This window comes from Conger conger, chromosome 3, assembly GCF_963514075.1.
Source record: "Conger conger chromosome 3, fConCon1.1, whole genome shotgun sequence".
NCBI lineage: Eukaryota > Metazoa > Chordata > Actinopteri > Anguilliformes > Congridae > Conger > Conger conger.
This window is the reverse complement of record NC_083762.1, coordinates 6,458,211-6,484,716: the sequence shown is the minus strand read 5'-3', so window position 1 is coordinate 6,484,716 and position 26,506 is coordinate 6,458,211. Positions and strand designations below refer to the sequence as shown.

Here is a 26,506-nt window from a genome sequence, read left to right as displayed (position 1 = left end):
GGCAAAATTTTAAATAATGTACGAACCATAATTCCACTGAAGGTTCACACAGCAACTCCCTTTAAAATATGTATTAAACCACAAGATGTTAACGCGTTTCGAATATAAACTCATTTGTCCGTAGGGCTGTAATTAACATTGAACGGATACACCTGTGCGTGTGCATAAGGCAAGGACACTTAAAGTGACATCGTAACTACAGTGTGTATTGCTGATTAACTAGTTCAATAGAAGAGTATTGAGTTGCAATAACATTTTTGATCCATGCTGTTAGAAAACCTCTTATATGGAAAACATGATCATTCAGATGCATGATTTCAATTAGTATATTACTTAATGTTGTACTAATTCATTATTAGTACACATTGAAAAATATTTTCCGAATAGCAATATTTTCGCCAGACGGTGCTGACTTCGGATCTGACTCGGACCTGGTCCAGAGTCTCTGGCTGTCTTTGTAATGTAGTTTTGAACTTAGTAACTACTGCGAAGTCAATATGTACAGCAGTTTAGGTATAAGTGCATCATTAATTCATTTTAACAACTAAATTAGCTATTGACACTTCATATTGGATTGAAAAAAATGGTGTATTTCTTAATGGTTAAATGCTCATATGTGAATCCTATGGTTTGCGATGCATGTAACTAACAGCTACATTAGTTAGGCCTAGTAGTTAACAAATACTTGTTTAATTAATGCCAATTGTGAAGTGTGACCCATCATTTTTAACTAAGAGGAATATCAATCCCATGATACTTGTGCTCGCAAGCCATCCATCCATCCATTATCTGAACCCGCTTATCCTGAACAGGGTCGCAGGGGGGCTGGAGCCCAGCATACATTGGGTGAAAGGAAGGAATACACCCTGGACAGGTCGCCAGTCCATCGCAGGGCACACACACCATTCACTCACACACTCATTCCTACGGGCAATTTAGACTCTCCAATCAGCCTAACCTGGCCTAACCTGCATGTCTTTGGACTGTGGGAGGAAACCGGAGTACCCGGAGGAAACCCACGCAGACACGGGGAGAACAGGCAAACTCCACACAGGGAGGTCCCGGCCGACAGGGATTCGTACCCAGGACCTCCTTGCTGTGAGGCGGCAGTGCTACCCACTGCACCATCCATGACGCCTGTGCTCGCAAGCCACCAACAGAAAAGGGGCAATTCTGTCTGGAGGCCGGAGAAAGTGTTTGCAAATTAGGCACTCAGACTTGTGAGGTTTCGGTGATCCTCGCTAACAACCTCCTCTAAAAATAGCGAATACTGGAGGTGACAGCAGTCTTGACAACACAGGAGGGCACCGTACTTTTTAAAATAAAACAGTCAATGGCGGAAAAGACTCCACTGAACCAAATGGGAAGCTTTTCATTAATTGTACAGACAAAGAGTAGCATACATATTCATATTTTGTGCAAATAATCACCATTTGATGAAGGTATATGGGGTAAGTAATAATCTACTGCTTAGTCCTAGCTGCAGAGCAACTGTGTTTGCTACCTAACATCAGCAAACTAATACTTTGATGCAACTGTCTCAATAAAACAGACGCTTTTAAAAGTTGTGATGACATAAATAATGTTGCCTGACTTCAATTGCTCAAGCAATTTTCCACATGCATATTTAATCCATCGATCTGCTAAACAGCATTACAATAGCAAAAACTGCATAGCCCAACCTAAAAAAAAAAATCTCATTCAGCATTCTCTGAACATTTCATTCCTATAGGGACTTTACTAAGTGCTGAGAACACAAAGAACAGTCAAACAATCTGTTTCTAATCCATTCTCTGAGAAGGAGGATATGAGCTCCAAACTAATATTCTTTTGGTTCTCTGAATATTCCTCGGGAAACATTTACAAATATGTTTTTCTCTGCAGTGCTAGAATATTTCGTTACTCAGTCCAAATCCTCACACTCTTCCACCTATAAGCATTTGGCAGATGCTCTTATGCAGAGCGATGTAGAGTTGATTAGACTAAGCAGGAGACAATCCCCCCTGGAGCAATGCAGGGTTAAGGGCCTTGCTCAAGGGCCCAACGGCTGTGTGGATCTTATTGTGGCTACACCAGGGATCAAACCACCGACTTCTTGCGGGTCCCAGTCATTTACCTTAACCACTACACTACAGGCCGCCCCTTTGCATGATAGCATGAGTTATGAGCTCTGACCTCAGTGAACTCCTGTGAAGTCACCTGCATTAAAACCTGGCAGAGTTGCACAGTACGATTGCGGGGAGTGCACTAGTTGTGAGTGATGATGTCACATAAAAAAAAGAAAGGGTGGGGGGGGGGGGGTTGGAGTGGGGGGAGGGGGGGGGGGGGTCAGTGATACCTCTGTTGGCGACCAGGACCTTCTTGATGGGCCTGTACTCCAACTTTGTGGCAGTGTGGGCTGAGCGGTGCAGATGTCCAATCCGATGGAGCTCCAGTAGGCTCCGCCCCCCGTGGACCACGCCCAGACGTAGCAGCATCATCTGGAAGGCAGGGGGTTGAGAGAGGGAGGGAGGGCAGCGGTCAATTCTGGATCCGTAATAACATTACGTTATTACATTATTGGCATTTGGCAGACGCTCTTATCCAGAGCGACGTACAGTTATTAGACAATCAGGAGACAATCCTCCCCTGGAGCAACGCAGGGTTAAGGGCCTTGCTCAAGGGCCCAACGGCTGTGCCTGATCTTACTGTGGCTACACCGGGATTATAACCACTGACCTTGCTTGCCCCAGTCATTTACCTTAACCACTACGCTACAGGCCACCCCACATAACATACATTTACATTATGATATTGCCTGCTTTTCTATGCTGCAGGATACCATCGTGCATATAAAATTTAAAAAAGCAGTGGAATGAAAATGTAAGAAAGGATAAAGAGAGAAAAGAAGGAAAGGAAGGAAGAACGATGGCAACTAGAGAACAATAACAGCAGTTATTTACATACAGGTTGTATAATTGACGCCACACATATAGTGTGTGCTTTTAACCAAGCCGGCTGTAGGATTTTGATGGAGGGATTCGGCACATGATAAAAAAACACATAAGAATAATTTAGGCATCTAGCAGTCGGAGGGGTGTGTGTGTGTGTGTGTGTGTGTGTGTGTGTGTGTGTGTGTGTGTGTGTGTGTGTGTGTGTGAATGAGCATCAATTGTACAGCGCTATATAAATGCCGGCCATTTAAAAAAAACAAAAAAAACCCCAGTACTATTGATTTACAACGTCTTACAAAAAACTTGAATTCTGTAGCCCAGGGGTGGTTGTGGTCCAAAACAACTGAGTGGACTGTTTATGACCACAGCCCACTCTGCAGTTAACCCATTTTGAAGGTGCCAAGGTCTTTATTGTTTCCATTCAGTACGGATTGATTCAGGATTGATTCAGTACGTTCAGAACATCATTACAGATTGCTAAAATGGCGGCGTCCAGCTTCACCGCTTCTCCAACTCTACATTATCAAAGTAGCCACAATAACACAATAGGAGGTATACAAACAAATTAGGTCAGGTTAAGAAATCATGTCACAGTGCTATCTCATGGCATATGTATACATTACTGGGAATCTGCATAGTAATGCTCTTTGCGGGACTCGCCAGGAATTTTGGGCCCCGCGAGAGGAACACTGGGGATGGGGGGAGGAGACGGGTGAAGGAGAGGAGGGCATATTTTTCGAGTATTTGGGAGGCGTCCACACTCGGGACCCTATGTGAAACCCTATGTTACAGTACATTAATAGCTTTTGGCAGACGCTCTTATCCAGAGCGACGTGCAGTTGATTAGACTATGCAGGAGACAATCCCCCCCTGGAGCAATGCAGGGTTAAGGGCTTTGCTCAAAGGCCCAATGGCTGTGCGGATCTTATTGCGGCTGGACCGGGGATCGAACCATCATGTACCTTAACCACAACGCTACAGGCCGCCCAGTATATCCATGTCCATTTCAAGCCTTGCACAGGAACATCTTTTATAGTGGGTCACTAAATGTTTTTTGATGGCTTTTTCCAAACTAATTGCCCTATGCTAGGGTGAACAGTATTGATGATAATTTTGTCACATCTTTCTTTGTGGAGCGTTGGTTACCCTGAGAACCACTCCGCTCTGCAATACAGTTTAATGGGGTTACGCAGAGGAGCCCCGAATTGCTTTCTAAATGTGGTTTTCTACCAAATAAAAGCTAGATTAGCATATACAATTGCATTCAATAGGTAACTCTGAGCAGTTATCGCCCCAAACTTTAATAATAATGTTCATTTTCAATACTCTGTACTGTTGCTCTGTATAAACACTGCCTTACTTGCACTGTGCCATTCTGTATGCATGGGTGGGTGGGCGGGGGGGCGGGGGGAGTGTTGGTACGGTAGTTCACTACAGTAGCTTAGCACAGCAGCGAACATGGCAGAATGTCTACAGGAATGCTACAGTATTGAGGAGTCCTCTCTGGATTTGCTACCCCAGCTGTATGAAGCTGGTGGCGGATGGGAAAGTGAGAAGCCTCTTCCGAAGCGGCAATGCGCAGAGGAAGCAGTGCGCATTTGCCGAAGCACAAATCAGCGCTTCTAGTTTTCTGGTCAGATGAAACAAAACTCAAGCTCTATGGATAGGCTCACCATTCCCTTGGTGGGTGCAGCATTTGTATGGATTTGAATGCTCTCCCATGTGTGAATCTCTGTTGCCATTCAGCTGTTTGATATCTTATGGGCCCATGGTATAGGCTCCCTGTGAAATCAAGGGTAAGTTTGATTTTTAGTTTTTTTTTCTGAAGAAACACGCTTCCCTCTGCAAAGAAAAAGCTCACGCTTAGTCAAAAATTGGCATTGCAGCAATATAATGAATGAAGTAGGCTGACACATCAAGGTCTATCGTTCTGTTAAATTCTGGGTTTTTGCTATTGTTCGTCTGGGGCATGAATAGATTGGGGAGACACTATAGATGCACAAGTCGCTCGGAGAGCAGTTCAATCAGCTATCGACAGCTCAGATAACAAGTGCCCTACTTACTCACAATGCCCATAAATAGCATATCCTCATCGCGCGTTTGCACAAACCCTGCAGTCAGGCAAGAATGCATAATGGTTGTGGTTGTCTGCTGCCACCTTGTGTGTATACCGGTGGTATGGCTATGTGAGTGTGTGTGTGTGTGTGTGTGTGTGTGTGTGTGTGTGAACAACAAAACAAATAAAACAAAGGTCTTTTGTGCCGCTTTGCAAGATGCCTATATTGCTACTTGAGTCCCCTATGCCAGCTGCTGTGTTCATTTTTCTCTGGCTGTATACTGAACAATGGGTCACACTTTACAATAAGGATCACACCAATCAATTGTTAACCATGAATTAATAATGTACAAATTGTTTGAGCATGAAATTCATTTAATTAGTTAATGTATGTGTTAGCTACTAACTAATGTGTTAGTTACATGAATAGTAACAACTACATTAGTTCATGCCAATTAATATAACCGTATTGTTAAGTGTTACTGAACAATGGCACAAATACCATATCGCTTACTGTGTCATTGTTCGGTAACACTTTATAATACGGTAACATGTGATTGTTTAAATCAAAGAGCCCATCAATTAAAAAGTAGATGAAGTAAATAAAATGCAACTAATGAAGATATTAATTAATTGAATAAGAAATATGTACACCAGTTATGATAAAGATTGACACAATTATAAAATATTAACTTCCCAGATATAGAACATAATGTGAAATGTCAGTGTACTCATGAAATTAAGTTTTAATGAAATTAAATTAGGTAGTTAAATGAATAATTTACATGTTAATTTAAATGAATAATAGCATGATAATGAAATAATTAGCAAATTGAATGTCCTCCTTATAGAAAGTGATTCTAATTAGATTTGTGATCTTTGAGCTTCCTCAGTCTCTCTGCAATACTTTATTCAAATAAATAATATGTTTAATAAATACACTTAAAAATAATTCTGGGGAGAATAGTTAGCACATTGCAGGGCAACACACACCACTCACTCACACACTCATACCTACAGGCAATTTAGACTCTCCAATCAGCCTAACCTACATGTCTTTGGACTGTGGGAGGAAACCAGAGTACCCAGAGGAAACCCACACAGGCACAGGGAGAACAGGCAAACTCCGCACAGAGAGGCCCCGGCCGACAGGGATTCAAACCCAGGACCTCCTTACTGTGAGGCGGCAGTGCTACCCACAGCACCATCCATGCCACCTTGGCACAATTAGCCTTTGTAAATGTATGTGCATGCATACCCTTTAGTGTTATGAATGAGCTGCCACATGTTCTTTGACATCTTATCATTTTTGAGACTTTTTAACTTTTATTGTAGCCTTTTTACAGTGCAGATAAAAAGTAAGACAAGAATGCTACACTTAAAATAGTTGTAAAATAGCAAACTAATTAATGAGAACACCCTGATACAGGCGGTAAACGGTTGCATTGCATTTGTAGCTATTTATACTCATATGCTTTAACTTGATCCAAGAATCATATTTACATCATTGGCTTATTTTGTGTCCCAGCGGTGCGGCTATCCAGAATATGCATTGTCATCGTTTCTGCCATGATAATAATAACTCATTAAGAAGAAGGGCTGCTTTCCGTTGGCTTTTTATCGACTGATCCAAAACACATTCTGCACAGTAAACTTGTGAAAAAAAAGAAAAGAACTCAAAGCAGAACTAAATGTGCTCGGTCACGCAGAAGTCCTTAAACAGCATATGGCCTCTTGAGCGGCACAAAATGTGCAAGGTAAGTATTCCGAGACTATGCACAGAGTGAATCCACTGTCCACCGTGCTCCATAAACAGGGTAGAAATTGTGTGTGAGAGAAAGCTTTTTAATGGTTAACGCATTTGCGGCAGAAAGGCCCCCCCAATTGTTTAACTTGGTTCAGTCAAGCAGGGTCCCCACAGCTGCTGGATAAGTGTTTATGCGAGAGCGTATCACTCAAATCTGTGCAGGTTGAAAGGTCTGATGAGCCGGATTGTACTGGGATAAAATTAGAATGTTTTTGGTTCATTTTTGCTGCCAAATGCACCGTGGAGTTTTGCTCATTATGCTGTATCAAAATTGTTGTAATAAAAAAAGCTGCAGGCTTGATCCTTGAGGACAGCGGTACTGCTTAGGTTTCTTTCCACTGGAGAGTTGATTACTCGATTAATGCCAGTGATTGGCCAGATATTTAGCTCACCTGGTGGCCCCGGTGTATATCAATCCTGATCAGAGGGAAATAATTAAAGCCAGCACCTATTGGCCTGAAGGGCCAGATTTCAGTACCCCTACTGTTATAGTTGACGGCACTATAATGCACTTCGTAATTATAGTTATTATAGTATGGTAACAGAAGGGATGTTCCCTTGCATGAAAATAAAGTTTAATTTGACGAACACAGTCTTTCGCCCCATGCCTCATCCTCCTCTTCCAGAACTAAAAATGTAAATGTAAAATTCCACCGGGGATGATGCATGCTGGCCATTTTATTACAGAATATCAGCAACACAAATGCAAGCCAAGTCAAAAAATTAAACCCCAAAAAGTGACAGATTCTGGAACTGAAAGGCGAGTTAGCCGCTAAATGAGAAACATTTTATAACTTTCGTGCTAAGTTGAGATGAATGATGCCCCACACATTTTTTCACATAGCTAGCTGGTTAGCTTTATATCTGTCTACAAATGCAGCAGCATACTTACATTTTGAAGAAAAATGGCAATGAGCTGCAGGAGTTTGTTTTTCCGCTCTTCATAATCAAACATAATTTTTCTTTCAAGATTAGAATGCAAAGCACACATCCAAATTGATAAACTCATTGTATTCACTCATTGAGATGATACATCTTATTCCATTCTTGGTTGTCTCAGACTGGCAGTGAAGAGGATGTAAATACACTGGAAGATTTTTTAATTGTTTGAAATATTCAACCATAATCAATGCTCAGATTGCTATCGTTTATCTCACCTTGCAACCAAAGCAAGAATTGGAAACAAAATTTGTGATACAGTACAGACACACTGACTGGTGGCCCTCTGAACGTTAATACAATTCCTTTCAATTAAGGTTCTGTTCCACTGAAAGAAATCAAATAAAACAATTTCTGTTTACTGCTGCAAATCATCCCTGAACTATTCAACTTTCTGTATAATTCCACATTTTACACCATGTATATGGTAAAATGAGTATAATAATTTACCATTTCTATCTGTGGAGTCTCAGTGCATAGTCATCCTACCATCTTGGAACTTTGCAAACCTTTACCCCGTATCTTGTTCTTGTTATAAGCTTTAGGGGCAGGTTGTCATGGTGGGAGGTAATTCTCACTGGTGCCACTAGTTGGCCGAGGATTATTGTTTCCACCTGTTCCTCGTTTACGCCAGGGGAATTACCTCCCGGGAGAGTATTTAAGACCAGCAGGGACTAGTTTCTGTGCTTTTGTGTTCAACCGTTCGCCCTTGGCACAAAGCCGGTAAAGCGCCCGGTAGACTCTAACCCTATACGAGTCAGGTACGGTGCTGGTGGATAATTCTCTCATTGCTAAAAAAGGAGAAATATCTAAAAGGTAAGGAAGGCGTACAGCTGGAAGTGTTGTGTGTGCTGGCGCCTTCCTCAAGGGTTTTGTTTTTCTTTTGGACTCGTGTGAGTCGATGGTAGAGGGACGTTGTCCCCGGTGTTGTATTTTGGTTTGCATTTTTGTCCCGAGCTGCGCCTCGAGGTTTTTATTTTCGTGCCTAGCTTTTCTCGCTAGGTTGTATTTTCTTTTGGTTTTCACTCAGTGCCCAGCTATTTGGCACGGTACCAAAGTATTGGATCGCCCTAGTTATTTAAGGGTTGTTTTACGTTCTCTAGCCGTTTTTGAGCTACTTCTCTGTTTACACTTTCTAAGTTTTGGTTTGGTTAATTTCCTTTCCTCCCATTGTTCCGGGAGAAGTCCTGTTCCTAGCTGGGTATCCCTATTTCGGTTCTCCCTGGGATTTAGTGACTGACACGTTCGCGTGTCGGTTAAAAAAGGTTCTACCTTTGGTCGCGCCTGGCTCTCCGCTTAGCCTCCATCGTTACAGAACACAAAAGCCACCATGGAGAGACCAGCGACCGGTACTGGAAGGGAGATGGGAGACTCCCCACTAGAAGCGGTGGTAGCCGCTCAGCAGGCTATGCTAGCTAGGCAGGGGCAGGCGCTGCAGGAATTGCACACCCAGCAGACAGCTACCACCGAGCAGCAGACCATGGTTTTTCAGAGGCAGGACGAGATCCTGTCTAGGCTGGGCAGGCAGCAAGAGGTGTTGATGGAGCTTGCCGATAGTTTTCGATTACTGGCAAGCGAGTTCCATTCCCCACAAGCTCAGGCACCACATCCCTACAACCCTCAGCCACTCACTTCCTCCCCTTCTACGGGATCCGCATCCCAGCCCAGTTCACCACTAATACGGGAACCTAAATTACAGTTGCCGTTGCGGTACGGGGGAGAGGCGGGTAGATGTAGGGGGTTTCTTTCCCAGTGCTTAATTTTTTTTAAAGCCCAACCCTCACGATTCTCAACCGAGGATTCCCAAGTAGCGTTTATTTTATCCCTGTTGACCGGGACCGCTCTGGCCTGGGCAGATCCGCTGATTCGGGCACAATCCCCCCTAATGAGCAGCTCCCAGCTCCTAATGCAGGAGATGACAAGAGTATTCGACCACAATGTCACGGGTAAAGAGGCGGCGGCCCGATTAACGTGGATGAGGCAGGGAACTCAGAGTGTGGCAGAGTTTTCAGTGGCGTTCCAGGCTCTGGCAGGGGAGACGGGGTGGGCGGACGAACCGCTAATGACACTCTTTACATGTGCACTGTCAGACTCGGTCAGGGACGCGCTGGCCACAGTGGAGCCACCGGGGAATTTAGGCTCACTAATATCGACAGCGATCCGTATTGATAACCGGGTTCGGGAACGTGAGCGAGAGAGAGCCGGCAGAATGGGTAGTTTCAATTGGCCGGTTCCGCCCTCCCTGAGCCAGTTTACAGAGGCGGAGCAGAGACAGGGGGAACACAAATTGGAGGAACCCATGCAGCTTGACAGCACCACGCTGGCGCGTCCTAGGAGGCGGCCTGGGAGAGAATGGTTGTGCTTCTTTTGTAAACGGCCAGGGCACTTAATAAAGAACTGTCCTAACCGGAAAGCAAAAGAGCAGTCCCACTAGTGGAGCGAGAGTCACTAGTGGGACCAGGTGCAGGTATTAGCTTTCGCACAGTGCTTCCCGTCGAACTGACGTGGAAGGGGGCCGTAGTGAGGACAGAAGCTTTTATCGACTCTGGGGCAGTGGACAACTTTATTGACCGTCAGTGGGCTAGGCAAAATAATCTGCCGGTTCGGTCTATACCGCAGCCCCAATCCATTACGGCGCTGGACGGCCGCCCATTGGGTTCCGGGGTGGTTCGTCACAAAACGGAGCGAGTGGTTATGCGTATCCCGTTTGGGGGGCACCGGGAACGTATATATTTTTATTTGGTGGAATCTCCGGTTTATCCGATTATTTTAGGACATGTCTGGTTGGTAAAGCATCAGCCACAAATAAACTGGGGTAACGGGAGCAACCCGGTGTCCCGGTGGGGTCCGCAGTGTGATGAGCACTCCAATCATGTGTATAACTCCTCGACCCCTCCTATTGAGACTGACATAGGGTCCGAATTGGACGAGGAGGAGGCTAGGGAGCCCCATAATCCTAGTGTCAGGGTACCTGAGGGGGAGGAGGAGCAGGAGGGGAGTCTGGAGTGGGACTCTGGAGTGGGACTCCATGTGTGATTGGAATCGTCTTACTGACGACGGGGAGGGCAGTGAGGGCTCTGATTGGGACACTGAGAGCTTGTTTCAGACCTCAGGTAGTGGGGGTGAGGAACGTATGGTTGGGGCTATCGAATTTCCGCTACCAACCAACGTTCCGAGGGTATATGGCGAGCTGGCAGAGGTATTCAGCAAGCAGCGCGCGACCACACTACCACCGCATCGGTCATACGACTGTGTGATCGAGTTACACCCAGGGACAGTCCCACCCCGGGGCGCACTCTATTCTTTGTCAGTGCCTGAGAGCAAGGCAATGAAAGAATACATTCGCGAAGCCTTAGCGAATGGTTTTATCAGACCATCATCGTCACCAGCGGGAGCGGGATTTTTTTTTGTTAAAAAGAAGGATGGCAGTCTTAGGCCATGTATTGATTACCGGGGACTAAACGCGATCACAGTCAAGAATAGATATCCCTTACCGCTGATGAACTCTGCGTTTGAGCGCCTGCAGGCGGCATCGGTGTTCACAAAATTAGATCTCCGTAACGCGTACAATTTGGTTCGCATACGAGAGGGCGACGAATGGAAGACCGCGTTTAACACACACTCTGGCCATTATGAGTATCGCGTCATGCCATTCGGCCTTACCAACGCCCCCGCAGTGTTTCAGGCGTTAGTAAATGATGTGCTCAGAGAAATGCTGGAGAGGTTTGTATTCGTCTATCTGGATGATATCCTGATCTTCTCTGCCACTATCTCTGAGCATATTCGCCACGTGAGACTAGTGTTGTCGCGTCTTTTGGAGGCTCGCCTTTTTGTGAAGGCTGAAAAGTGCGTGTTTCACGCTAATTCGGTATCTTTCCTGGGGTTCATTGTATCTGCGGGGAAAACAGAGATGGACCCGAATAAAATCTCTGCGGTAAAGAATTGGCCTACCCCGGAATCGGTTAAGCAGGTGCAGAGGTTCCTAGGCTTCGCCAATTTTTACCGTCGTTTTATCCGTAATTTTAGCACCGTAGTCGCACCCATTACCGCGCTCACAAAGAAGGTCCCGACGCGTTTTGTATGGACAGCTCGTGCGGAAGCTGCGTTCATTGAATTAAAGAATAGGTTCTGTTCGGAACCTATTTTAATAACTCCGAATCCCTCCCTACCATTCATTGTAGAGGTTGACGCCTCTGAGCTGGGGGTAGGGGCTATTTTGTCTCAACGGTCCCCCCAAGACCAAAAGGTGCACCCTTGTGCGTTTTTCTCGCGGTCGCTGTCCCAACCCGAGAGAAACTACGATGTGGGAGACAAGGAGCTGCTAGCGGTCAAACTAGCTTTGGAGGAGTGGCGGCATTGGCTGGAGGGGGCGGAGCATCCGTTCACAGTGTGGACGGACCATAAAAACTTGGAGTATATTCAATCGGCTAAGACTCGCAACTCGCGCCAGGCCCGCTGGGCGCTGTTTTTTGCGCGTTTTTCTTTTACTGTGACGTACCGCCCCGGGTCCAAGAACACCAAGCCAGATGCCCTCTCACGGGTTTTTGACAAGGCGGATAGGGAGCACGAGCCTGAACCCATTCTGTCCGGGGCTCAAATTGTGGCGCCTGTGGTTTGGAAGGTGGAGTCGGCAGTGCGGAGAGCACTGCGCCAAGATCCGGGTCCAGGGGGGGGTCCACCTAGTAGCCTTTTTGTGCCTGCGGGGGTCCGTTCCCAAGTACTACAATGGGGACATGCCTCACGGCTGGCGGGGCATCCCGGGGTCCACCGCACCAAAGATTTGGTGTCTCGACGGTTCTGGTGGCCCGGGATGGAAAAGGATGTCCGGGAATTCGTGGCCGCGTGTCCAGTTTGCGCACGCAGCAAGGGCTCCCATCGACCACCATCAGGGTGGCTACGTCCGTTACCCATCCCGAAGCGCCCATGGAGTCACATCGCACTAGACTTTATCACGGGGTTGCCACCATCGGACGGTAAAACGGTCATTCTAGTGGTGGTGGACCGTTTTTCCAAGGCGGCTCATTTTGTGGCACTGCCAAGATTACCATCAGCAGGGGAGACCGCTAGGTTGGTGGTAGATCATGTGTTTAGACTTCACGGTCTCCCACAGGACGTGGTTTCTGATCGCGGACCCCAGTTCGCTTCCCGGTTCTGGCGTGCGTTCTGCTCTCTGTTGGGGGCCTCGGTGAGCCTTTCGTCTGGCTTCCACCCAGAGACCAACGGACAGACAGAACGCACTAACCAAACTCTCGAGAACACGCTCCGGTGTCTGGCTATGGACAACCCCACGTCGTGGAGCCGCCAGCTCACGTGGGCGGAGTACGCCCACAATACGTTACTAAATGTGTCCACAGGTCTCTCACCGTTTGAGGTACAATTTGGCTATCCCCCGCCTCTGTTCCCGGAGCTAGAGAGAGGGGGCGCAGTGCCCTCTGCTGAGGCCTTTGTTCGGCGGTGCCGGGCCACATGGAGGAAAGTGCGAGTGGCCCTTTTAAGAGCTACGGCCAACCAGAAAAGGCTGGCCGACAGGCATCGTCGAGCAGCGCCCTGCTATAGGGTGGGGCAGCGGGTATGGCTGTCCACACGTGATCTGCCCTTGAGGGTCGAGTCGCGTAAGCTTGCCCCTCGATACGTGGGGCCTTTTAAAATTATTAGGAAGATCAACCCCGTCACGGTGCGCCTCCAGTTGCCTCGCTCTATGAGGATCCACCCTACCTTCCATGTTTCCCGTCTCAAGCCCGTGTCGACGAGCGTACTGGCACCTGCGGAAGTTCCTCCACCACCCCCTCGATTAATTGACGGGGGCCCGGTCTACACCGTCCGTCGCATCCTGGCGGAACGTCGCGTAGGCAGAGGGAGACAATACCTTATAGATTGGGAAGGTTTCGGGCCGGAGGAACGCTGTTGGGTTCCCTCTAGGGACATTTTAGACCCCGAACTGATTCGTGAGTTTCACAGGCGGGGGGCTAAAGGAGCGTCTGGGGTCGCTCCTTAGTAGGGGGGTCCTGTCATGGTGGGAGGTAATTCTCACTGGTGCCACTAGTTGGCCGAGGATTATTGTTTCCACCTGTTCCTCGTTTACGCCAGGGGAATTACCTCCCGGGAGAGTATTTAAGACCAGCAGGGACTAGTTTCTGTGCTTTTGTGTTCAACCGTTCGCCCTTGGCACAAAGCCGGTAAAGCGCCCGGTAGACTCTAACCCTATACGAGTCAGGTACGGTGCTGGTGGATAATTCTCTCATTGCTAAAAAAGGAGAAATATCTAAAAGGTAAGGAAGGCGTACAGCTGGAAGTGTTGTGTGTGCTGGCGCCTTCCTCAAGGGTTTTGTTTTTCTTTTGGACTCGTGTGAGTCGATGGTAGAGGGACGTTGTCCCCGGTGTTGTATTTTGGTTTGCATTTTTGTCCCGAGCTGCACCTCGAGGTTTTTATTTTCGTGCCTAGCTTTTCTCGCTAGGTTGTATTTTCTTTTGGTTTTCACTCAGTGCCCAGCTATTTGGCACGGTACCAAAGTATTGGATCGCCCTAGTTATTTAAGGGTTGTTTTACGTTCTCTAGCCGTTTTTGAGCTACTTCTCTGTTTACACTTTCTAAGTTTTGGTTTGGTTAATTTCCTTTCCTCCCATTGTTCCGGGAGAAGTCCTGTTCCTAGCTGGGTATCCCTATTTCGGTTCTCCCTGGGATTTAGTGACTGACACGTTCGCGTGTCGGTTAAAAAAGGTTCTACCTTTGGTCGCGCCTGGCTCTCCGCTTAGCCTCCATCGTTACACAGGTAAGGCATCAGGAATCTTAGATCCTGAAATTTCATCATTTTTCTTCATGAAAAATCATACATTTCTCAAAAATGGCGCAAAACTATCTTCAATGATGTCTGATTTAGAATCAGAAAGAATTATAACAATATCTTACTATCCCCCCCCCCCCCCCTTAAGGGCAATTTCCACCTGAATTGTATATTTTTGTTCTTATATTGGAACATGTTTTGTTTTTTTTGATGAAGAGAAATGGTATCAAGGATTGTTAGAATATGGCTTTTATTGTCTGTGACAAGGTCAGAGTTGCATGGGGGAGCCTGCTGTTTTATTGCCCTGCATTGCAAATAAGGCTGATGAGCACTGATGAGCACTGATGCTCTCGCTATGGAGAGTCTTTTTCAGTCGTTATTAGTGATGTGTTATCATTATTCCGGGACAAGACATAGATCCCTCCAGGCTTTCCAAAAGGTTCCTCGGAGAACCTTAAAAAATGGGTTCCTGGAGGCACCTCAAGGGGACCTGAAGGCCAATTGAGGAACTCCTAAAGGTTCCCCCAGGAACGTTTCATTTTTAGAGTGTATAGCACATCCCTGTTCCCAGAGCTACACTCTTAATAGCAGAATTATTCAAAATTAGCATCACAGCAACACAAGCCAAACCCAACAGAAATGACGGAGAAAGAGAGTGACGGACACATTAACAGTAAAGGGAAGAACTAGTGTCTGGAAATAAATGTTTTGTGCTTCTAAACTGGCTTCAGTTTTGAATCAGTTTTGAAGTTAGTTATAAGCCTTGCTTAACACTGTTTGCAGATTGAGAAAAAATGTTGCAAGACTCTTAAGGTGACTCGACAGACAATGTTTTACGCAGCACATCATAAAACAAATTACCGGTCAAAAACATCCTGTTTTCTTTTTTTGCTCTTTTTCTACCCTTACTTTGTACAGATACAATGTTCAAAGGTTCATAGATTCTGCAACTGAATTCTGCAATCACGCACGCCTCACACTCCTGACTCTGCGTGCTGTCAAGCACATCTGTATGCGCACTAGCTGACGCAACCTTGTTGACTCTCTAAATGTGCCCATCACTGCTGACCTCGACAAATTTGCTTTGCCTTAAATGCACAATAAAAAGCCATGTGCAAACTTTAATTGCGTCATTATTTTGGACAGCATTGCCCAACGATCTCCCTTCTGGGGTGCGCTTTCCAAACTTCAAAAATATCGTGTCACATCACTCTCAAAAGCATACTACCAATATTGATGTGTCAACCATAGGCAATGATGAAGCAATATGCATTTTCATTCATTCATTCATTATCCTAACCCCCTTATCCTGAACAGGGTGGCAGGGGGGCTGGAGCCTATCCCAGCATGCTTTTGGCAAAAAGGCAAGAATACACCCTGGACTGGTTGCCAGTCCATCGCAGGGCACACGCACCATTCACTCACACACTCATACCCACGGGCAATTTAGACTCTCCAATCAGCCTAACCTGCATGTCTTTGGACTGTGGGAAGAAACCCACGCGACACGGGGAGAACATGTAAACTCCACACAGAGAGGCCCCTGGCCGACCGGGATTCAAACCCAGAACCTCCTTGCTGTGAGGCGGCAGTGCTACCTACCACACCATCCATGCCGCCAATATGCATTTTATTACATTTATTTTCACATTTGTGAATGGCACACAACCTCTCCTCGAGTAACCCCTGCTGGTCCCAGTATTTGATGTGTTCCACCTCAAGTCCAACCGATACAGCTAATGGAGTGCTTGATCAGCTGTACCAGGTTTGCTTCTGGTGGGACACATCATTATTCAAATACCTAGACCTCCTGGGGGTAATGGAGGAGAGGTTTGGGAACCACTGGCTCACAGCATACCAGAATGCTGCCGCACACTGGTTGGGAAATGTCGACTTGCATTGGCCATTGATCTCGACTAAGCGTGAAAGTCAGACAATGTTTCTCTTTTAGCAGGCTAACTGGTCATTCACTGTCCACTAACATTACTGTTGAACCATTGCTTGACTTTCTTTGCGTTGTAAGCAGCACTATCACTAATACAGGTGCTCACATTTTCTTCTGATTTCCTACAAGTGGCGTATTTATCCCAGTGTCAGGTTAATATGGAAATGTTTAATTGCCTGCAGTCCTGAATTTGGGGGCCGGTAGTGTAGTGGTTAAGGTACACGACTGGGACCCGCAAGGTCGGTGATTCGATCCCCGGTGTAGCCACAATAAGATCCGCACAGCCGTCGGTCCCTTGAGCAAGGCCCTTAACCCTGCATTGCTCCAGGGGAGGATTGTCTCCTGCTTAGTCTAATCAACTGTACATCGCTCTGGATAAGAGCGTCTGCCAAATGCCATTAAGCCTTTCCATTATGAAGTGACTCCCAAGGGAGAGTCAAATAAGGCCCCAAGGGGTTTTGGCTTCGGTTGAGAAAGTTGAGAATTTAGTAAGGATTAAATAGGAGCTCAAAACAATAGTATAGCAGTCATTTGATTGTTTCAAAGGGGATTTTACGGTAGTTTAGCTTGAGTGCGTTATGGCACTCTAGGGATTGAAAGGGTCAGTGTAATGTATTGTAGTGTTTGTCATAAGCATCTTCAACAGAACAGATTTGTTTTCAATGTTTTCAATAATGCCACATTAGAGCGGTACTATTGGGTTCTTCCTCGGTTATGAAGTTCACCTAAGTGCAGTGATGGCCACTGGCTGCAGATGGAAGTGTTGTGTCTGTGGGTGACTTTTCCTGTGTTAAACACAATCCCAATTATCACCTGAAATAGAAAATAACTACCCTGCCATCACACTCCCACGCAGAGATGTGCAGACAAAGTGAGACAGAGGCACCCACACACTCACATATTTTAAACCCGAGACACCAATGTGCAAAGAGAAAACTAAGAACACATCTGTGTACTGCGATGCCGCATCCTTTCGGGGAAGCTCACTGCACACATAAACTCAGGCACTGCGGTGCCCTGTAGTCACAGTGAGGCAGCCTTTAGCCTAGCGGCTAAGGTACATGAATGGTACACAGAAGGTCGGTGGTTCAACCCCTGCTGTCCCCTGCTTAGCCTAATCAACTGTAAGTAGCTTTGGATAGTGTCGACTGCTACTGTGGCCATTCACAGACAGTACTTGCACTGTATTCACTATATTCACAGTATGTCCAACTAAATGTTCTCCCAAGGAATTAACTGGAGTTTTCATATAGACATTAGTTTCCAGGGTACATTAATTTCAAGCACAGAACATTCATAAAAAAAAATATATAAGATGGAATTCTAGTCGACCACTTCTACAGAGAGACGCCCCGTGCGTGTTTAGAAAATATATTAGACGGATCCTCTGTGTTAAATGAGTTAATCGGCTGAAGGAACGAGAAGGTACGTGCAGAAGTCGGGGGGGGCAGGATGGGCCACTGAAACACTGTGTCTCTGGTTCACAAACAATGAAGACCTTTGAGCCTCCGGGTTAATAGTTGACCGCCAAAGACAGATTGAACCCCGCCACGCTCCGTTTGCGACACAGCTCCGCACCTTTGATCTGGTCTCGATCCCACGTCAGGTCCCGTCACCTCAGTGTTGATCGCCGCTTCCGTTTCAATAGTACACCCGAGTCAGCGCTGTGCAACACCTGCGGCTACATTAGCGCAGCCTGAAAAGGGAGTCCAGGAAAGGAACAAATAAACAGCCGACTGTATGATAGGGGGGAGGGGAGGGAGCCGGCCCCCGCCACCACACTGAGAACCCCAAACCCAACGCACCCGACACTGTCAAATCCCTTTATTTCGCAATGTGTTGTAGCGGTGGTGCCGTTTTAGGGATTTTCCAGACATACCTTTGGGCCAAGCAACATTTGTATTCAGGAGTGAGTCTGAGGGTTTTATTTCCTTGACAAAGCTATCAAAAGTCCAACCGTACGTTGATATGATTGCAGCAGAGTTCCTCGGAGTGTATGAAATGTATAAATACACAAAATAACTTTCACCTGAGATAGCCCCAAGCAAGCCCATCCCAGATTCCTTTGTGCCACAAGTGACTAATGGAGGATACACTGGAAACATTGTAGTCCTGACAGTTATCAGAAATGCACAAGGAGTTATGCTACAGTATGTCAAAAAATCTGTCAAACACAATGCGAAGTTCTAACTTAACTTTCTGAATTCTATCATTGTTTTTTTTATTTTTTTTATGATTGTTCTGCAGCTGTCATGAACGTCATCATGAGAGTTGAAAGAAAAAAAGCATTACACCTCAGTGATAAAGAACCAAACAATGTAAAGATAAAGGAATACAAGAATACTCGTAAGGATACGTGTTGTCGAAATACGATCCATAAAAATATTGCTTTTGTGTATTGTTATTTCGTATGTCATATCAGTAGCATTGATTCAAACGTGAAAGCTTGAGACCAAAGCTTCTGATATTCTGAGAGCAGGGGAGAGATTTTAATGTACAAGAGGACTGAACGTCTACTGTAGGATTCGTTTTCATTCTTTCAGACGTCTTGTATTCAGGGCAATAGAACGTATTGTCCCTCGTGCCTCATTTTTGGCGTTTGTTCAATGTTAACAGTTCAGGCAGTGAGCAAATATCAAAATCAATCAGGCTCCTTCAGTATTAACAGATTTTTGGACTTCTGCCGCACCCCAACCATTTGAATATACTGCTGCCACGATGAGATAGCCGTGAGTAATTTAATCGCACTGAAAAGAGCTGGAGATTGTAGGGAAATGCCTACTTTCAAAATAGCAGTCAGTGTCTATGTAAGTTAACACGTTAAATCAACCAACATATTCTTGACTGCCTCATGTTTTTGTGAATGCTTTTGATATGCTTTCATTAATTACTTTAGCATTAGAAGATGTTTGCGTTGGTCAGCTCTCCAAATGTATACCAGCGATTTCTGAACCTTGCAGTTTCAAAATCAATATCAGCGCCTTATTTTTTATTTATTTTATATGATTTGATTTATTTATTTAGCTCATAATAAAAACAGTGCAAGGAGGGAATGAAGCCCTGAGGGCTTGTATAGAGTCCCCCTCCCATCAGGATTACAAAACATTACATTACACATACAATATATGTTGAATACATGAGATAAAACAAAATCACAAACATCACAAACTCAGGACCAACATAATTAAAAGCTCATGACAAAATTTGGTGGACTTTCAGTCGCTCTCTAAAAGCCGACTGAGCAGATGTTGACCTCAGTGACAAGCTCAAAGCATTCCAGACTTTCGGACCTCTACATTTGATATTGAACTGATGGCAAGATGTTCGACAGAAGGGTTGAATGGAGAAAATGACTATGTCTTGTTGGATAGGAATGGATGTCTGATTAAAATAATAAAGACATTGTGGAAGGTGTCAGGAAGATCTTGCTTGTTGTTTGTGAACTTTATCAGGGGTCTGTTTCACAAAGCAGGATTACTGAGTCAGCTGGACAACTGCTCTGAGTAAAACCCAGAACCCTCCCAAATGTGGAACATTGACTGAAATAAAAAGAGCTGTTCCAGGATTTACTTGGCACGGTGGTCCAGCGAACTCAGTAATTCTGCTTTGCGAAATACCCTCAGAACCGGGGGAACCGCAGAGGAATTCAGAGGAAGAGGAATTTCAGAAGAATTTCAGAACCGCAGAGGAATTTCTACATCAATATCAATATCAAACAAATGTCCCTCGACATGAAAAAGATACAGACAGGCACCTTCCAATTGCTTTTGTTTATTGTTAGATTCATACTTGATGTGATGTGAATGTTGTATGACATGTTCCTAATACGGTAGAATGTATTAGCCTATTCTATGATGAGTGAATCATCCATTAAGTGTTTCAAGGGAAAATAGCATTAATAACCGTTCACTGAATTTCAGTTTGCAATGTTTCATTATATTTAGGCTAAATGAGTATAATTGCTTTTGTTGCAAAACCTAGAAATAGCGTCAAATGATGATTGCATACCAATCACCCTAATTATCTTTTGTTGAGTCATTTGTACAGTGGATTTTCTTTCAGTATTGCTATTGATTTTGAACCCATTTATACGAAGTCAGAATTAGGGTCCCATAGACCATGACCAGTAGTACGATCCAACTTTTTAAATAAACTCATTCATTCGTTCAGAAAGGAGATTACTGTGATTAAAAAACAAAAAACTTTATAAATGCATTTTTTCAATTAAAATTATTTTCAGCAATTCAAATGACTAAATTAATCAATGGGTTAGCCTTACTGAGAACGAGCCCACAGCCCCCAACCAACCCCCGACTTTCATCTAAAGTTAGGTACCAGTGCTGGTTTATAGATATGCCATGGTCTATCATCACAGATTAATCACCGCAGAATTCAAAATGATCTTAGATCCAGACGGATCTATTTTTCAGGCCCAAAAATGAATGCTCTGCAAATACAACGCAGACTATTTCTACACGAAAAATCCCTTAAACCTATTCAACCAGGTGACGAATCAGAAATCGAAAGTCTGTCAGCAAAAAAACGTTACCAAAATTTTCAAAGCATCGCAACATCCACAAGTACAAGAATAAGCACATATCACCAGCTGCTGCTAATAACTGAAGTCCATGGAAATGGCAGTACTGTCATAAACATTTAAGCAAATAATAACTTTATAAGATAAGATGGCGTATATAGTATATTATATTATTTGCACTAGTGTAATAGCATATGCAATCAAAATAATTATTTTTAATATTCTTCATGAAGTCATGACCCATAAGCCATCTTTTTTATGTGTGTCGTCTGATGTCATCTGCAGTGCCTCCTCATTGCATTACATGAATGGCATTTGGCTGATGCTTTTATTCAAAGCGACTTACAGTTGATTTGACTAAGCAGGAGACAATCCTCCCCTGGAACAATGCAGGGTTAAGGATCTTGCTCAAGGGCCCAACGGTTGTGCGGATCTTATTGTGGCTACACCGGGATTAGAACCACCGACCATGCGGGTCCCAGTCATGTGCCCCGCAAGGCTGTACAACATCCAGAGAATCCGACCCTTTCTCACCACCTACTCCACTCAGCTCCTTGTTCAAGCAATGGTCCTGTCCCACCTGGACTATTGCAATTCTCTGCTGGCTGGCCTTCCAGCATCTGCCATCAGACCCCTACAACTGATCCAGAATGCTGCAGCCCGTCTGGTATTCAATATTCCCAGACATTCACATGTCACCCCCCTGCTCCGCAACCTCCACTGGCTGCCTGTTATGGCTCGCATCAAATTTAAAACTTTGGTGCTCGCATACCAGGCAGTTAAATGATCAGCCCCTGTATATATTCAATCCCTTAATAAGACTTCAACAAGACCCCTCCGTTCTGCCACTTCGTGCCGTCTGGCGCCTCCTCCTCGCCACACCTGCACTTCACGCTCACGACTGCTGTCTGTCCTGGTCCCACGGTGGTGGAATGACCTCCCGGTGGATGTCAGAACGGCAGAGTCTCTGACCTCCTTCAAGCGCAGACTGAAGACCCATCTCTTCAGGCTACACCTTTCCCTCCCCAACTCACCACCATGATTAGCCTTAGACTGTAATGGCACTTATGTATAGATTGTATAGATATTGTTACTTGTATAGGTATTGTTATTTTTTGTATTCTAGCTGCAATTGTGGTATGCTAGTTTGAAAGTTGATTGTACTCTTAAAGGGTTCTGATTTTCTGCATGTTTACACTAGGACTCGGAACTATACTGTCCTCTCAGGTCCTCTTTGCACTTGTTCTTGTGTTTAATTTGCACTTTGTTGTACGTCGCTCTGGATAAGAGCGTCTGCTAAATGCCACGTAATGTAATGTAATGTAATGTAATGTGCCTAACCTTAACCACTACACTACAGGCTGCCCTTACACGCCTTTGCAGTTACAGTAATGAAAGTGAAAGGATAGCTCCTGCTGAAAATGCATAAAATATGTTTTATCATATGCTGCACCCCATTGACCATACTCAGGAGCGACATGGCTCTGGCAGTAAGAGCAGTCGTCTGGCAGTTGGAGGATTGCCGGTTCGATCCCCCGCCCGGGCTGTGTCGAAGTGTCCCTGAGCAAGACACCTAACCCCCAAATGCTCCTGATGAGCTGGTCGGCGCCTTGCATGGCAGCCAATCGCCATTGGTGTGTGAGTGTGTGTATGAATGGGTGAATGAAAAGCATTAATTGTACAGCGCTTTGGATAAAGGCGCTATATAAATGCCAACCATTCAGGACAATTAGTGGCGATTTGACCACATATATTTATGTTTCTCTGTGGTATAGTTAACTCCATCTTGCAAGGTATTTGAGGTATGTTGGCAAGCTAGCTATTTTTTTTAATGTCATTCCTCCTCCATGAGAATGAACACCATGATAGACTTCTCATTTAAGTAACAAACTATACTGTAGCTGTTTAGTAAGCTATACTGTAGCTAATTATAAAAAGTAAACTACAGTTGCTAGCATTGGTGTATGTGAACATCAGGTCAGATTAGGCCAACCATTGAAGTGGGTACCGGAGACATAGCCTCTTACAGGCCACTAAGGTTCTGCTGTCAGACTGCTAGATAAATATCTCCTCAGCTGGATAGAACTATCCATTTTCATAGACAGAAACTGCCCAGTCACCTACTATACCTAGTCTTCTAGTTACAGTAGACACTCTGGTAAGTTACTGTAAATGTTAGTCAGCTAGATTGCTTGGTCAGCTTGTTTGTTCGTCAGCCAGCGAGATAGTCCGGTGTGTCTTAAATGGTTGGCATTTATGGTCTTGCCTGGGCAGTGACACATTTCCCAATTCAAAAACACAAACTTTAATACTTTATTGTCCGAGGCTTAATTTTGTGTTTGGTCATCATCCATCAGCACAAATATTCACCAGGATATTCAGGTGCCAATCACATTACATACAGTAGTGTTTGGGCACCTCTGGTCAAAAATCTTTTATAATTAATATCTGAACAGTGAACAGAAGCGAACCTGACCTCTAAATGGTACAATGTTAAAACTGGAGACATTTCTTCAAAATAATTTTGAAAAAAAGGAAAAAGTCCCTGTGAAAGTTTGTTAACCTTCTCAGTTAGTACTTTGTAACTCCTCCTCAGGCGACTATAACAGCTTGTCAACGCCTCCTATAGTCAGTTCTCGCTTTTGGAATTTCTCCCCATTCTTCCTGGCAGAACACCTCTAACTCAGAAAGATTATTTTCAATAATATTCAAGTCTTGGGACTGTGGTGGCCATTCCAAAACCTTCATCCGTCTTTCCTGGAGGTACTTCATGGTTGATTTCGAGGTATGCTTTGGAATATCCCACCTCTCTTCAACTTCAATGTCTGGACTGACCTTTGAATATTGGCCTCTGGAATTTCTTGATATTTGGTGGAATCCATTCTTCCTTCCACTCGCACAATATTTCCTGCTGCCCCACAACCCCAAAGCATAATGGATCCACCTGCATGCTTCACAGTTGGCAAAGTCTTCTTCTCTACAAAGGCTGCACCCTTTTTTCTCCAAACATATCATCTTTGGTGATGGCCAAAAAGTTTTGTCAGTCCAAAGCACATTATTCCAAAAGGCTTTGGGCTTTTCAATGCTTTCTTTGGCATACTTCTCCCTCACTTAATTTTGTGCTGAGGTCGTTCTTTCTGGCAACTCTGCCATGTAGGTCTTTGTTGTTGAAAGTATGTTGTATTATTGTTCTGTAAACAGCTAGACCTGTGTTTGCTACTCTTTTTTGCAGCTCTTTTGCATGGTGCTTCTGAGCATTTCTCATCAGGTCTCTGCCTTGACTTCAACTGCTACGTTTATCCTCCATTTTCTAACAATGGTTCTGGCAGTGGAAATAGGTAGTTTGAAACATTATGACATCTATCCTTCTTGGTGGAAATGAACCATCTTTATTCTGAAATCCATGGACAACTGTTTAGAGGAACCCATGGGTGTTAACACCAGACAGAACAGCCTCTGCAGTTGGATATTTTAGTCATGTAGTTACTTCAGGATAAAAAGTTCAGCCCTGGAATTATATTCACCTGACTCATTGAAGCCCTAACGAGTAGAACAAATCACCTGGGTCTGGGCCTTAGTAATCATCTTTTTAAAAAGTAACAAAGAATAATCCAAAAGGGTTCCCAAACATTTGCACAGGTCCTTTTTCCTGTTTTTTTTTATAAACAGTAAAAAAATAAAAAGACATTCTTGTTTTAGAATTTGCAGAAGGGTCTCATATTCACCTCTGTACCATTTAGAGTTAGAGAGGTTTGCTTTCGATCACATACACAGCTTCATTGTAACAGACATTTAAACCAGGGGTGCCCAAATTTTTGCACCCCACTGCACAGTAATACCATGCAAAGAAAATGAATATTTCCTTCAGGTGTCTAAAAGCATGAACCTGTGTAATCATACAGTTGGCTCACACTATGAGACGTTCGGGCTGATCACAGACACAGAAGCCCTGCAGTGCGTGTTTGTGCACTGGGTGTTCCTGCTCCACCTCTTTGGCTTTGGCCTTAAATGATTTCCCCCCCACCCACCTACCCCTTCATGCACCCAGCAGGTGACCCTTGACACAGACTGTCTGACACCCAAACAACTAAATAAATAACCAACGAGAGTCTCTCACCAGTGGAGTTTAGACTGTGGCGGTTGAGTTGTTTATAAACATTAGGTTCAGCAGTGCCTTGTTATTAGTCTATGAATGGTGTTATTGTTGTTGTTGGGTACGTTCTATTTATTGTGTTTTTATTTCCCGCCACTGCTGTCTGCTGTCTGCTGAGCTTTAAGTGCACATCCCTATTTGTGCAACAGCTGGATCATTAACACACAGAGATGAGAAAAAAAAAATCTCAAATTGAGAAGAGGGCACAACCACTTTAAAGTGTCTGGCAACACTGGTGAAAATTTCCCAAAAAAGCTATTATGTGTAAAAGTACACAGGCAAGTGAGAAAAGGTAGCTTCCAATTCACAAATAAGCAGAACAACAAGAATACCTGACTCAGACACGAGCAGACTTGTAATTGCACTCACAGGTAAGGGTGACTCGAATATTCATAACAACCATACACAAACACAAAAACAGTGCATGCACTCATCCAGGAACAAATGCGCACAGAGAAGAAATAAAACGAAAAGTTTGTTACGAGATATGAGACACTCACTATTTGTTGGGGTCGGTTCCTGACCAAGATCCACGGTCCAGTCAAAACGTGAAACGGCAAAAGGAATGAATGACAGGGACTGTCACTGCAGTCCTGGAATCAAAGAGCACTTAAAAAGGCCCCAGTTCAACTCACTGACTGCTGTTTCTATTGCAGAGTCGTCTGCGTTGTGCAGATCAGGGACTCCCACTGACACTCCCTCAGTCTCTGGTGTCTGATTCTTTTCTGCCTCTCTCTCTCTTTCTCTCTCGCTGTACCAGAGAGACCCAGGCCTGCCCTCGCTTCTCAGTTAAGCTCTCCCTCGCTCTCACAAGCTTTCATCGCCTCTACTTGTTACGAAACTACACGCCCCCCCCCCCCAGTCCTCGTGTCCAATCAGGTCCCGCCTCTGCCAGAGAGAGCAGAGCGCCAGGATTTAAAGTGAGAGAGACGGACACGGGAGAGAGAGAGAGGGAGGGAGGGAGGGAGAGAAGGAAAGAGTGAGAGGGAGAGAGTGAGGGGGGGAGGAGAGAAGGAAAGAGAGTGAGGGAGGGAGGGAGAGAAAGACAGGTGGGAGAGAGAGAAGGGGGGAAAGAGTGTGAGGGGGAGAGAGAGAGAAGGAGAGAGAGACAGACACGAGAGGGAGAGAGGGAGGAGAGAAGGAAAAAGAATGAGAGGGAGAGAAGAAGAGAGAGAGGGAGGGAGAGAGTGAGGAACAGAGGGAAAGAGAGGGAGGGAGGGATAGAAAGAGAGGAAGGGAGGGAGAATGAGGGAGACATTATTTCCTGGTGGGAGGCATTATTTCCTGGTGGACTGTGGCCAAGAGAGAAATTGAAAACAAAATATAAAAACAATTAATGGCCTCATGATCGTTG

At 44.9% G+C, this 26,506-nt stretch overlaps 1 protein-coding gene across 1 annotated transcript in view; it reads right to left on the bottom strand.

The window, feature by feature from the left end:
- Window positions 1-25,945, bottom strand: part of LOC133124235 (pyruvate carboxylase, mitochondrial-like) — a 205,226-nt gene extending 179,281 nt beyond the window's left edge. Inside the window, 2 exon segments of the mRNA XM_061235242.1 lie at window positions 2,339-2,480; window positions 25,653-25,945. Coding sequence (XP_061091226.1) covers window positions 2,339-2,480 — 142 coding nt within the window. The 5' untranslated portion in view covers window positions 25,653-25,945.
- Between the last annotated feature and the right edge of the window lie 561 nt (window positions 25,946-26,506).